The sequence below is a fragment of the Dendropsophus ebraccatus genome, chromosome 2 (assembly GCF_027789765.1).
Source record: "Dendropsophus ebraccatus isolate aDenEbr1 chromosome 2, aDenEbr1.pat, whole genome shotgun sequence".
Lineage (NCBI taxonomy): Eukaryota > Metazoa > Chordata > Amphibia > Anura > Hylidae > Dendropsophus > Dendropsophus ebraccatus.
The window spans coordinates 153087472-153100430 of record NC_091455.1 but is presented as its reverse complement, the minus strand read 5'-3'; the positions used below and the strand labels follow the sequence as shown (position 1 = coordinate 153100430).

General features: G+C 44.7%; 1 protein-coding gene across 2 annotated transcripts in view; it reads left to right on the top strand.

The window, feature by feature from the left end:
* The window catches only part of LOC138784709 (maternal DNA replication licensing factor mcm6), a 105077-nt gene that overhangs the window by 58307 nt on the left and 33811 nt on the right, over positions 1-12959 (top strand). For both annotated transcript variants that reach the window (XM_069960367.1, XM_069960366.1), the window contains exons 9-11: positions 2006-2147; positions 10752-10859; positions 11962-12117. In XM_069960367.1, the coding sequence (XP_069816468.1) occupies positions 2006-2147; positions 10752-10859; positions 11962-12117 (406 nt within the window). The remainder of the gene's footprint in view (positions 1-2005; positions 2148-10751; positions 10860-11961; positions 12118-12959) is intronic.

Below are 12959 nucleotides of genomic sequence, written 5' to 3'. Positions count from 1 at the left end.
ATCACTTGTACTGGGACCACACCGGGTGGCAACCGATCATTGGCCCATGCTCTCCACCACCTCCGGTGGTGGAGAGAATGAAGCTTTGATCATTTTTAGGAATCCATCACTGTGTGAACAGAGTCTGTTCACAGTGATGGTGGCGGCCATCTTGGATCAGATGGCCACCCTGGGAGGGGAGGGTCAGTGACCAGGTCACTAGGGTTAATTCTGGGGACAGGGGGGGGGACATGTTCTCATCTCCTCTCACTGTGGATTCACGGTGAGAAGAGATGAAGGCGTTCAGCTGCGCAGGCAATGTCTGTTACCGGTGGCCGCCGTTATACTGATAAGGTGAGGGGACTTGCCGGGACTGACCCCACACTCTGCCCCAACCCCTCAGCTACCTCTGGTAGCTGAGAGGAGGGGGCTGCGGGCATTACCAGCGCCGCTGCACTATTCTGCACCATCGCCATAAAGAGCTGATGGCAGCAGAATAGAGCCCATTAGTGATCGCCATAAAAATCTGTATTGGCGGTCACTAATAACATAATACATGTATTCTCTAGGTCGCTACGGTTACGGCGATACCACATTTGTATAGGTTTTTTTTTAACTATTACCGCTTTGGCGCAATAGAAACTATCTTTCTAGCAAAAACCCACAAAACTGTTGCCGCATTGCAAGATCCATAGCGTTCTCATCTTTTGCGCGACAGAGCTGTTTTTGGGCTTATTTTTTGCGGGAAGATCTGTATTTCTATTGATACCAAGTTTTATATGTATATGACTTTTTGATCTCTTTTATGACGTATTTTCTAAAGTGGATTGATAAAATACAGCTATTCTGGTAAGTTTTTTTTTTTATTTTTTTTTACAGCGTGTGTCGTGCGATATAATTTTTGCTATAGTTTTATAGATTGGGTCGTTACGGACGTAACGATACCAAATATGTATATGATTTGTGTTTTTGATCACTTTTATGTCACGTTTTATTGGGTATGGGGAATGTAATGCATCTTTATGGGGGGGGGGGGGCTGGGGGGGCTGTGTTGTGTTTGGTGCACTTTTTTCCCCTTTTTTTTACTTTTACACTAGTGTACATTACTGTACACTAGTGTAAAATACTTAGATCATTGATACAATACATTGCAGTACCTGATGTACTGCAATGTATTGTATCATGCCTCATGCTGACAGGCAATAGCCACGGCCACCCCGTCAGCATCAGGCATCTCCATGGTGATCCCGGGGACCTTCATTAGGACCCCGGGATCATCATGGAGACATCGGAGGACCGGACGGCGCCGCAGGACATCGCGATCACGTAAGTGACCCACGGCGCCGACCAGAACCCGTTAGATGTCGCTGTCATGGTTTGACAGCGGCATTTAATGGGTTAAACTGCCCGGAGCAGTTACAGGAGGGTGTCAGTGGTCACACTGACCGCTGATCACCCATCCTGCAGCCGCCGCCGGGCGGTAATTTATTCCGATGCGCCCGCCGTTAAAAGGCGTACGCATCGGAATAAAGCCTATTAGTGGCCGCCGTGAAAAGGCAGCATGGCGGTCACTAAGGGGTTAAAGAAAACCATCAGGTTTGTGAGAGCCAGAATTCTTGTTGGTTGGTAATCAAATACTTTTTTTTTTAATGCAATAAAATGCTAATTGATTTTCCTTTGATAGATTCTGCATGTTTGGGTCCTTGGTCGAGTGAGCCTGCTTCCACTTGGAAGTGGAGATGGGATCGCTCAGCTGAGGACTCGAACATGCCAAAGGAGAAAACCGGGAGAGCACGGAAAGGTAACAATAGGCTGGCTGTTGTGTTCTTACTTTTTGCAGCAATATATTAAGTTATGTTTGAATAGAATACCCTGTCAAGGTTTCAGGCTCCAAGGTGAATTTTAATTTAAGCATTGACTCGCAAGTTAAAGAATTTTTTGTGGTGCCTATACATAGTTGTGCTAGAAGTATTGTATTTTGAATGCATTTTTTTTTTAATTTGCCTTTCCTGCCTTGCTTTTGCAGGCATGTGGAAGAATTCAGTCCACGAGCCGTGTACACTAGTGGGAAAGCCAGCAGTGCTGCAGGTTTGACTGCTGCTGTTGTAAAGGATGAAGAATCTCATGAATTTGTGATTGAAGCAGGAGCACTGATGCTTGCGGATAATGTATGTCGCTTAAGCATTTTATTCCCGATCATAATTTAACTTGGAATCAATAATCATAGTATTTTCTATGTTAACATTTTTAAAGTATTCATCACTTCACAATCGCTACTAACCTATTGAGTAGAAATGGGTTCCAATTATACAATATATGAGGTTTCTATTGAGTTTTTTGCCTTTTTTTAATAGATTGGTTAAACGCAAACACATTGCGTTTTTATTACATATTTAAAGCTGGTAGTTAGTGCAAAGGTTTGGTTTTGTGTTTAACTTTACACAGTAGTACTTAACCCCTTAAGGACCGGGCCTGAAATGGCCTTAAGGACCGGAGCAAATTTTATGAATTTGACCAGTGTCACTTTATTCATTAATTACTTCGGGATGCTTTTACCTATCCGGCTGATTCTGAGATTGTTTTCTCGTGACATATTGTACTTCACATTTCTTGTAAATTGGAGTCGATACTTATAACGAATCTTTATGAAAAAAACCAAAATAGCGTGAAAAATTGTGAAAAAATGCATTTTTCCAACTTTAAAACTTTTCTGCTTATACAGAAAATGGTTATATCACATAAATTATATATTAAATAGCATTAGCAACATGTCTACTTTATGTTGGCGGCATTTATTAAACTATATTTCATTATTTTTAGACAATAGGAAGCTTAAAACATTAGCAGCAAATTTCCAAATTTTCAGTAAAATTTCAAAATCAGATATTTTTAGGGAACTGTTCAGGTTTAAAGTGTATTTGAGGGGACTGTGTGTTAGAAAGCCTCACGAAGCACCCCATTTCAGAAACTGCACCCCCTAAACTCTGCAAAAGCACATCCAGAAAGTTTTTTAACCCTTTAGGGGAGTCACAGAAATAAAAGCTAAGTGTGTAAGAAATTTGAAAATTTTAATTTTCTGTGCAGAGATTTTATTGTAATCCAATATTTTTCATAATTATAAACCTATTACCAGAGAAATGCACCCCAATATTGATTGCCCCGTTTCTGCAGTTTATAGAAATACCCCATATGTGGCCCTATTGCGCTATTTGACGCAACCACAAGCCTCAGATATAAGGGAGCGCCTAGTGAATTTCAATGGCTCCGTTATTTTTGGTCATTTTTGACTGTACCACTTCAGGTTGGCAGAGGCTCTGGGGTGCCAAAACCTAAAAAACACCCCTAAAGGGACACCATTTAGAAAACTACACCCCTCAAGGAATGTAACAAGGGGTGCGGTGAGGATCTGGACCCCACAGGTGCTTCACAGATTTTCCAAACAATATGGCTTGAAAAAAGACTAAAGTATTTTTTACACTAAAATGTTGTTCTAGCCTTCAATTTTTCATTTTCACAAAGGGATAAAAGGAAAAAAAAAACACAAAACATGTAGCACAGTTTCTCCCAAATACGGAAATACCCCACATGTGGACATAAAGTGCCAAGCGGGCGCAGGACGAGCCTCCAAAGGGAAGGAGCGCCAATTGGCTTTTGGAAGCTGGATTTCACTGGAATGGATTTCAAGGGCCATGTCGCATTTACAGAGCCCTCGTGCTGCCAAGACACTGGAAACCCCCCACAAGTGACCCCATTCTGGAAACTACACCCCTCAAGGAATCTAACAAGGGGTGCAGTGAGCATATGGACCCCACTGGTGACGGGCACAAATGTGGAAAAATGTGACGTGAAAGTGAAAATTTTCATTTTTTCACTTTCATGGCACAAATGTGCCCGTCATCCAGGGGTCCATATCCTCATTGCACCCCTTGTTAGATTCCTTGAGGGGTGTAGTTTCCAGAATGGGGTCACTTGTGGGGGGTTTCCAGTGTTTTGTCAGCACGAGGGCTCTGTAAATGCGACATGGCGTTCATCATCCATTCTAGCCAAATCCAACCTCTAAAATCCAAATGGCTCTCCTTCCCTTCGGAGGCTTGCCCTGCACCCACATGGCGCTTTATGTCCACATGTGGGGTATTTACGGACTCGGGGGAAATTGCTCTACACATTTTGTGTTTTTTTTTTCTCTTTTAACCCCTTGTGAAAATGATAAATTCAAGGCTAGACCAACATTATAGTGTAAAAAATTTAATATTTCATTTTCACGCCACATTGTTCCACATTTGTGCCCGTCACCAGTGGGGTCCATATGCTCACTACACCCCTTGTTACATTCCTTGAGGGGTGTAGTTTCCATAATAGGGTCACTTGTGGGGGGTTTAACTGTCTTGGCAACACAGGGGCCTTTTGAATGCAACATGGCCCCTCGAAATCCATTCCATCCAAATCCAGCCTTCAAATGGCGCACCTTCCCTTTGGAGGTTTACCCTGCACCCGCATGGTGCTTTATGTCCACATGTGGGGTATTTCCGTACTCAGGGGAAATTGCTCTACACATTGTGTTTTTTTTTATCTTTTAACCCCTTGTGAAAATGAAAAAATCAAGACAAGATCAATGATTTAGAGTAAAAATTAAAAAAAAATTACACTAAATGTTGGTCTAGCCTTGATTTTTTTCCATTTTCACAAGGGGTTAAAAAAGAAAATGAACACAAAACGTGTAGGGTAGTTTCCCCTGAGTACGAAAATACCCCACATGTGGACATAATTTGCCATATGGGCACAGGGCAAGTCACCAAAAGGACAGAGCGCCATTTAGAGGCTGGAATGGGGGATGGAGGCCATGTCGCAATTACAAAGCTCCTGTGCTGCCAGAACAGTAGAAACCCCCGACAAGTGACCCAATTCTGGAAACTACACCCCATAAGGAATCTAACAAGGGGTGCAGTGAGCATATGGACCCCACTAGTGATGGGCACATGTGTAGAACATGTGCCGTGAAAATAAAAAATACCATTTTTTTCATTTTCACGTCCCAAATGTGGCCGTCACCAGGGGGCCATATCCCCGCTGCCCCCCTTGTTAGATTCCTTATGGGGTGTAGTTTCCAGAATGGGGTCACTTGTGGGGGGTTTCTACTGTCCTGGCCGCACAGAGGCTTTGTAATTGCATCATGGCATCCTCTAATGGGAATGGCGGCCATACCTATTTAGCTGGGGAAAAGGGACAATTCTAATTTATTTGGGGGTATTAGGCCAATTATTAGTTTATAAGGTTGGAAATGACAGGTGTCCATCAAATTCAACCTGTGTTGATCCAGAGGAAGGCAAAAAACCCTCGTGAGGCAGACGACAGTCGCCTCATCACAGGGGAAAAATTCCTTCCCGACTCCATAATGGCGATCAGAATAATCCCTGGATCAACGTGACCCCTGAAATAGGAATAAGGGACGGAATTTAGATAATGTAGAACTCCGATGACGTGTGGTACGCCTTGGAGCGATCCAGTATGCAGAGGCCGGGGGGATCAGGACAGGTGTCACACGGGAAAATGGTGTCCTTCCTGATCCCCCTGTTACCCCACACTCTGCACTTCTTCTGGGGTCTCCCGTTCTCCAGTGTGGGGGACGTCACCTGGAGAATGTTGCCCTGGTGCGATAGGGGGTCCTTCATATCCAGAAGCGCTGGGTCCGCTCCATGGCTGCTAAATATTAGGGCGCTATTACTACTTCTGATATGTTCGGATCGTGCCGCAAGCTACAGGGCAGCGAGGGACCGGAAGAGGGGGGTGCTGGTATAAAAGTTATCCCCGTACAGGTGGTGGTGACCTTTATCCAGCAGTGGGAAGATCAGTTCCCGGACGATGTCCCCACTAACTCCGAGGATGGGGGGGGAGGGGGCATCTGGGGGCTGGATTCGAGTGTCCCTTCCTTCATACACTCTAAGGGTACGTGCACACTGCGGAATCGCGAAGGATAACCCTTTGTGCATTCCGCAGTTGGCACCCGCCGGCGGACTGATGCAAGCGCACGTCTCCGTCCGTGTCGTAGACTCCATTCTATGCACGGGCGGATTCCGCTCTGCGTCCAACGTGTTGATGGAATGACGGATGATGGATTCCGCCCGTGCATAGGATAGAGTCTATGACACGGGCGGAGACGCGCCCCTGCATCAGTCCGCCGGCGGGTGCCAGCTGCGGAATGCACGAAGGGTTATCCTTCGCCATTCCGCAGTGTGCACGTACCCTAAATCTGTAAGTGTACCCTGAGGTACTCTCACAGAGTTTGTAGAATTTCACGCCATACCGTCATCTCTTATTGGGACGGTACTGGTGGAAAAGACGTGTCTGGGAGGCAGTGTACGCTACGCTACCCCCAGACACGTCACTGGATGATGAGGAGGATGAGGATGAATGGAGGAACAAAGGACCCCCCATTCATCCTCACTGGCTGTTTCGGTGTCGGAGGCAATAACGTATCCCTCTGACGCCGAAAACACCCTGGGGGCCATCTTTATATGGGGATTGGTATATGGGGTATGTAGTGGTGTAGTGTAAAACTTTATTCAATGTAGTGTGGTGTAATGTAGTGTTTTTTTACGTGTTTTTTACAGTAAGTATACAAAAAAAACCTACGCCAAAAATGGTGTTGCTGATGAATGCCGCACTTATGTTCGGCACTTATCAGCAGACCGTGGCAGTAGGATATAAAAAAAAACACCCTACGCCAAAAAGGAGGAGTTGCTGATTAGCAGCGCACTTTCGTGCGATGCTGATCAACACTCAGCGGCGATAGGGTGCGGAAAATAGAAAAAAAAAAAAATTGGGAAAAAAAAATTTTTTTTTACTACATTCTGAACATCCCTGTAGTGGCTGATACGTGTATTACACTTATCAGCCGCTAGGGGGCAGCAGAGAGCAAGATCCGAAAATAGACGACGCTGGAGCCGGAAAAATACGAAAAAAGACGACGCTGGAGCCGGAAACAGACGATCGGGACTCACGGAAGAAGCCGAAGTCCCGACAAGATGAAGAGGACGCCGGGAACCCGGAAGACGCCGATCAGGACCCCGGGACAGGTGAGTAATGTACAAATACCTGCTCCGGACCCCTCAGCTACCTAGCTGAGGGGTCCGGAGCAGGTATTTATTACTTGTGGGGACTTTGATCGCCGTGAACGGCCGGCCGGCTAGCCGGCCGTTCACGGCGATCGGGACGGTGGTACCGTGACCACCATTACTTTTTACAGTAATGGCGGTCGGTGCCGTCCTCGGACAGCACCGACCGCCATTTTTTTCCGGGTCATCGGGCCACCGATGGCCCGGAAAGGTTCCGATCGCCGCTATGGGCTTATCAGCCAATAGCGGCGATCGTCGGCATGGGGGGGGTTAACAACCCTCCATGCCGACAGGGAGAGATGGCCTGCTATGTATTATAGCAGGCTATCTCCCCCGATCGGGACCCGGCCGGCCGCGGCGCCCGTTTAAAGGGATGACGTACCGACACGTCATGGGTCCTTAAGTGACAGTGATCCATGACGTGCCGGTACGTCATGGGTCCTTAAGAGGTTAAAGAGTAACTGTCATGTTTTTTTTTTTATTGCAGAAATCAGTAGTATAAGCGATTTTAAGAAACTCTGTAATAGGTTTCATCAGCCAAAAAAGCCTCCTTCTGTACTCAAGAAGCAATCTCCCAGCCTCCCCCCTGACTTCTTATCTGTGCATTATCAGGCAAACACGTCTTCATTACAGAGAAGCCAGTGAAGACTGGCTCTGCTCTCTCCGTTGTAAGCCTATGAAGGGGGGAGGGGCCGAGGGAGATGAGGGAGCAGGAAGAGGTGACATGAACGTCAGCTGTTTGTAGACTGTCTGGGCAGCTAAAACGCTAAATTCAGGTGTCAGAAAGGTCAGTGCTTATCTATGAACTTACTGAGAGAAGATTGCAGGGTGTTGTGCTGTGCAGAAATCCTCCGTGCTCAGTCACTCCTAACAGCCCCTCCCCTCTCCATAGCCACATAATGGAGACAGAAATCCTGCTTCATTTGATGTGAGGGGGGAGGCTGGGAAATTGCTTTTTTTAGTACAGAAGAAAACTCTTTTAGTACATAAAACCTATTACAGAGTTTCTTAAATTCGCTTGTATTGTTGATATTTAATGTTTTCAGAAAAATGACCCTGAAATGACAGTTACGCTTTAAAACACTTAAGGTAAGCTATACATAACGGCAGGGCTGAATTAAGGTTGGTGAAGGCCCCGGACAACAATTTTGTTGGAGAACCCCTTCCAACCCCCCCCCCCCCCCCCCCCAAAAAAAAAGAAAAGAAAACAATATCGCAATCCTATACAGATGTCAGCTTACTGTAGGCGACTTGGCACGGGAGACCCCTCCTCGCTCCTGGCTCGATTAGCCATCAGTCGCACATCACTATTAAACGTAGCGATGCACGGCCGGTGGCTAATTTTTGAACATGTAGAAAGACATTGATCAGTAAATGGGGGGATTTTGCTAGGGAAAAGCAGTGTGGGTATTATAACTTAGAGCAATATAGCCTAACCTTTTTTTTTTTTTTTTTTTTTTATAACTCTGGGCACCCCTACCGAATAAGTACACAGGCTCTGCACACTATAGAAGTGATTACAGTGCAGTTACTAATGACTCACAGGTGACGTCTTCTCCGACGCTCACTCTTTGCTTTCCTCTCGATCTGGCGCAGCCATCATGAAGACTTCTCCAACCATAATTCATCTGCAGAGGGGCAGCAGGGGGTGATTGAGGAAGGGAGGCAACTGGGGGTGGCAGGGGGAGCAGCTGGGGTGACTGGGGGAGGGGGAGCGGCTAGGGGGGCAAGGAGAGCAGCTAGGGGGGCAGGGGGATCAGCTGAGGTGACAGAGGTAGGGGGAGAAGCTGTGGTCACAGGGGAGAAGCTGGGGGCAGAGGGAGAAGGTGGGGCAGCTGGGGTAATAGTGGGAGGGTAATAGTGGGAGGCAGCCTGTCACACACAGGCACGGAAGCTCACAGTAGCAGCCCGCAGTACCCGGACTTCTCCCCTGCTCGGCGCGTGACGTCACTGTGTGCCGCTGCCGAGCAGTAAGTCCAGGCTCCTGTGCCTGTATGCAACAGGCTGCCCGTGCCGGAAGCTCACCTGACCCCGAAGCTGCACCCCGGCTGACACCATGCAACCTCCCCCCCCCTCCCCGGCTCAGACATTACCGTGGGGGGCGGGGCGGCAGAGGGGGGTTGAAAAAATAAATTATCGGGTTGGAGGGGGCCACGAGCCCCGGGTGCCCTCCCTTTAATCCGGCCCTGCATAAAGGTGCACAATAAGGAATATAAACGTATTATAACATGCATAGTATTTACACTGCATATAAAAGTCAACAGCAAAACATCTGTTGTATATTACAAAAAAAAAACTAAACGTTTAGGGGTCTCCTGCATGCAGTGGCATCTGGCTTTGCCATTTTAAGCAGTAGCAAGACCATATGCTGCCTGCAATTGTAGTTGTTCTCAAGCACTGTGGCAAGTCATTGCTAATTACAGATGACACCTGGACCAGCCACTGCTAATAAGGCTTGCTGCCTGCAATCAAAGAACACTGGCAACTACGGGTCAGAACTGCCGTGTGTAAGACCATCCTTTACCAGACATTTTAAGGTTAAATGTTTGGTTTGCTTACCTGCATGGGTACACCATCCTTTTCATAAAAGTTGTTACTGCAATATATAAGATTGAGTTAAACATTGTAATTACATTGTTTACAATACATGTAATGATTAGTGATGACAGTAATTAACACTATTGACACCAGATTTAATATTGGTTAAGGGATATTTGTGGTTTTGCCACTGTTTATTCAAACGTAATTTTATGCAATAAAAACTAGTTAATGAACTGAAAGAGAATTAATCTCAATATTAGAGATGATTGCAACTCAAGCAGGCTCGAGTCTGATTGTTTGGAATAGGAATACCAGTGGTTAAAGTTGAATGCAGCCCTAGGGAGTCTGGGAAAAAATGGCTAACACTATAGGCCTGTTTTCCCAGACAGCCTTAGACTTTTTCTTCAGCCACCAGGATTCAAATGCCAAACTATCAGACTCGAGCATGCTTGAGATGCGCTCATCGCTTCAGTTTATAACATCAGGCACAGGAAAGGGAATATGTAGCTGGTCAGTGTGGCTCTGTAACAGTTGCATGTCCTTCAAGTCTTCCAATCACATAACCTTTTTTTATAGGTGATAGAGAATGCAAAAGAAAGCAACTTAGCAGATGCTTTGCATTAGCAAATTTGCTTTCTTTTGAAGTTTGGCACCTTTCTCTGTCTGTCCTGTTAACAGCAGTTGTCTAGGTTCCCAACCGCCACTCTCAGCTCTGAAAGAGAAGTGGCTGGACAGTGACGGTACTCTGGGGGTCAAGAGCTGGTATGTTTTAACTTTTAACTTTTTCTTTTTCTATTTCACCAGTGTCTTAGGCTTGGTTCACACTGCGTTTTCAGCATACGTTTAATGGATCCGTTTTTTTTAACAGACAAAAAAATTGTCAGCAACCTTTTTTGTGTTCGTCAAAAAAAAAGGATCCGTTTTGATCCGTTTTTTTTATAATAATAAGTCAATGGAAAAACTGATCAAAACAGATGCACAACGCACAAATGCATCAGTTTTTTGCAATCCGTTTTTTTATAGTTTTTTTGCAAAAACGGATGAAAAAAACGGATTGCAAAAATGCAGCATGAACCCAGCCTTACCCTTCTCTTCCTTTTTTTTCCCATTTTCTTTTAGGGTGTTTGTTGTATTGATGAGTTTGACAAAATGGATCTAAAAGATCAGGTGGCTATTCATGAAGCTATGGAGCAGCAGACTATATCAATCACAAAAGCTGGGGTGAAGGTAGCGTGAACATCTTAAAGAATATATCTCCTTATTTTAATCAGTGGAACATCTGTTCTGCTAGTGGTGTTAAAAAATTAATTCCACAGTTTTGCAAGCTGGTGCACATTTCCACCAGCTTGGGCTAAGCCAAAGTAACAGTTGGCTTTCTAGCCATCCTATTATGCCATTACGGGTCTCAAAGTGATTACTGTTTAACACAGCCAGAGTTGCCTATATGTAACTCATAGGGCTACACCAGTAACTTAGAAAAGGGAAGTGTTCTACACCATCAGTCTTTGTGGCTGCTACCTTTTACAAAAAACAGACTACCATCAGCTGCAACTATGCATAGCACACCTAGCACAATACTGGAGTACATCCACAGGGTAGCAGTCAATCTTGGTTTGAGCTATGTTAGAAAGGGGTGATGTCTCTTTAAAGGTATGCTGACCTTCAAATGCAGCAACAGAAAATGATAACCTGAATGTAACAGAAGTAGCTCTGGTAGTGGTACTTGCTGTTTAAAAAAGTGGAGTATTATCTTTATTGGCCCTCTCTATACTGCATCCATGACTTCAGAGCATGTCAGGTGCACCAAGGATACAGCATAGGAGCATGTGTAAAATAAATAGAGACTAGATAAAGAGGTCTATGAATTTAGAAATGGATTGCCTATCTGGTGGTGGGTTATCTTATCACCTTGGCACTTTTTTTTTTTTTTTTTTTTTTCTGCAGTCATTGGCATCCAAGAGAGCGGGGTTGGCTTCCTGTTAGATCAGGAGAGGGAGGAGCTGGGGGAACTGTAGATGACACACACATTTTGTCAGGGATGAATCTCACAAAAGCATGCTGGAGCCAATACTATTCGTAATAACCTTTATATTAGTAAGTTCTATATCTTTAGGTGATTAGTTATTTATTTAAATACAATTCTGAAACCGGACTACCTCTGTAATGTGAGGAGCATATACCATGTACAGTATCACTGAGAGTTACACAAATTTTCAAGGCCAAGAACCAGTTGTATTTTCTGTAACCTATGCTAATGTTCTGGTTAACTTATAAAAGGGTGGTTTAAGAACCATTGTCACCTTACTATGTTCTTGTCTCTCTTTTTAAGGCCACATTAAATGCCCGTACATCCATCTTGGCAGCAGCAAATCCTGTTGGTGGAAGATATGAACGCTCAAAGTCCCTAAAGCACAATGTAAATCTTTCAGCTCCCATAATGTCCAGATTTGACCTTTTCTTCATTTTAGTGGATGAATGCAATGAGGTATGTTTTTCAAAATATTTTGATTTAGAGCAATTTTGCCCAATGTGAGGACGGCCTTTTTTTATTCATACAATGTTTAAAGTGATATGTGGTGTGTTTTTTACATGTATTTTTACATACAAGGCCAATTTTTAGGTTTTCTGCTGCATGAAGCAAAAATTGTAATGTGCCTCCCCTCCCCTCCTTTCACAAACAGAACTATATACCAGCAGTGAACATATTGCATTGACTGTATACATCATGACTATAGTTCCACAGTCTTACCACTCGTACAGTAAACAACCCGCGTCGATGCTGATGATATCATCTTTCCTCTAGACGTAGAGGATGCCCCCTTGTCATGGTTACAGACCTAGGAGTAAAAAGATCACTACAAAGATCTCTGTACTGTCCATTCATATATTTGTACATTGTGATCAGATCGCCCCTAAGACGTCATTTTTCCAGCGTAAATAACCCCAAGCTTGATAAACTGTCCTGGTACTGTAACCCACCCATTCCCTTAATGACCTTTGTTGCCCTCCTCTGCACCCGCTCCAGTTCAGCTGTGTCCTTCTTATATACCGTTGCTCAAAACTGTACACCGTATTCCATATGTGGTCTGACCAGTGATTTATAAAGAGGCAAAACTATGTTCTCATCTTTAGCATCTATACCACTTTTGATGCATCCCATTATTTTATTAGCCCTGGCATCTGCTGCCTGGCACTTATCACTAAAGTTGAGTTTACTGTCCACCAATACCCCCAGGTCCTTTTCGGAAGTAGTTTTACCCAGTGTTTTATTATTTAGCACATAACTGTACTTATTATTTCTACGGCCCAAGTGCATAACCTTACATT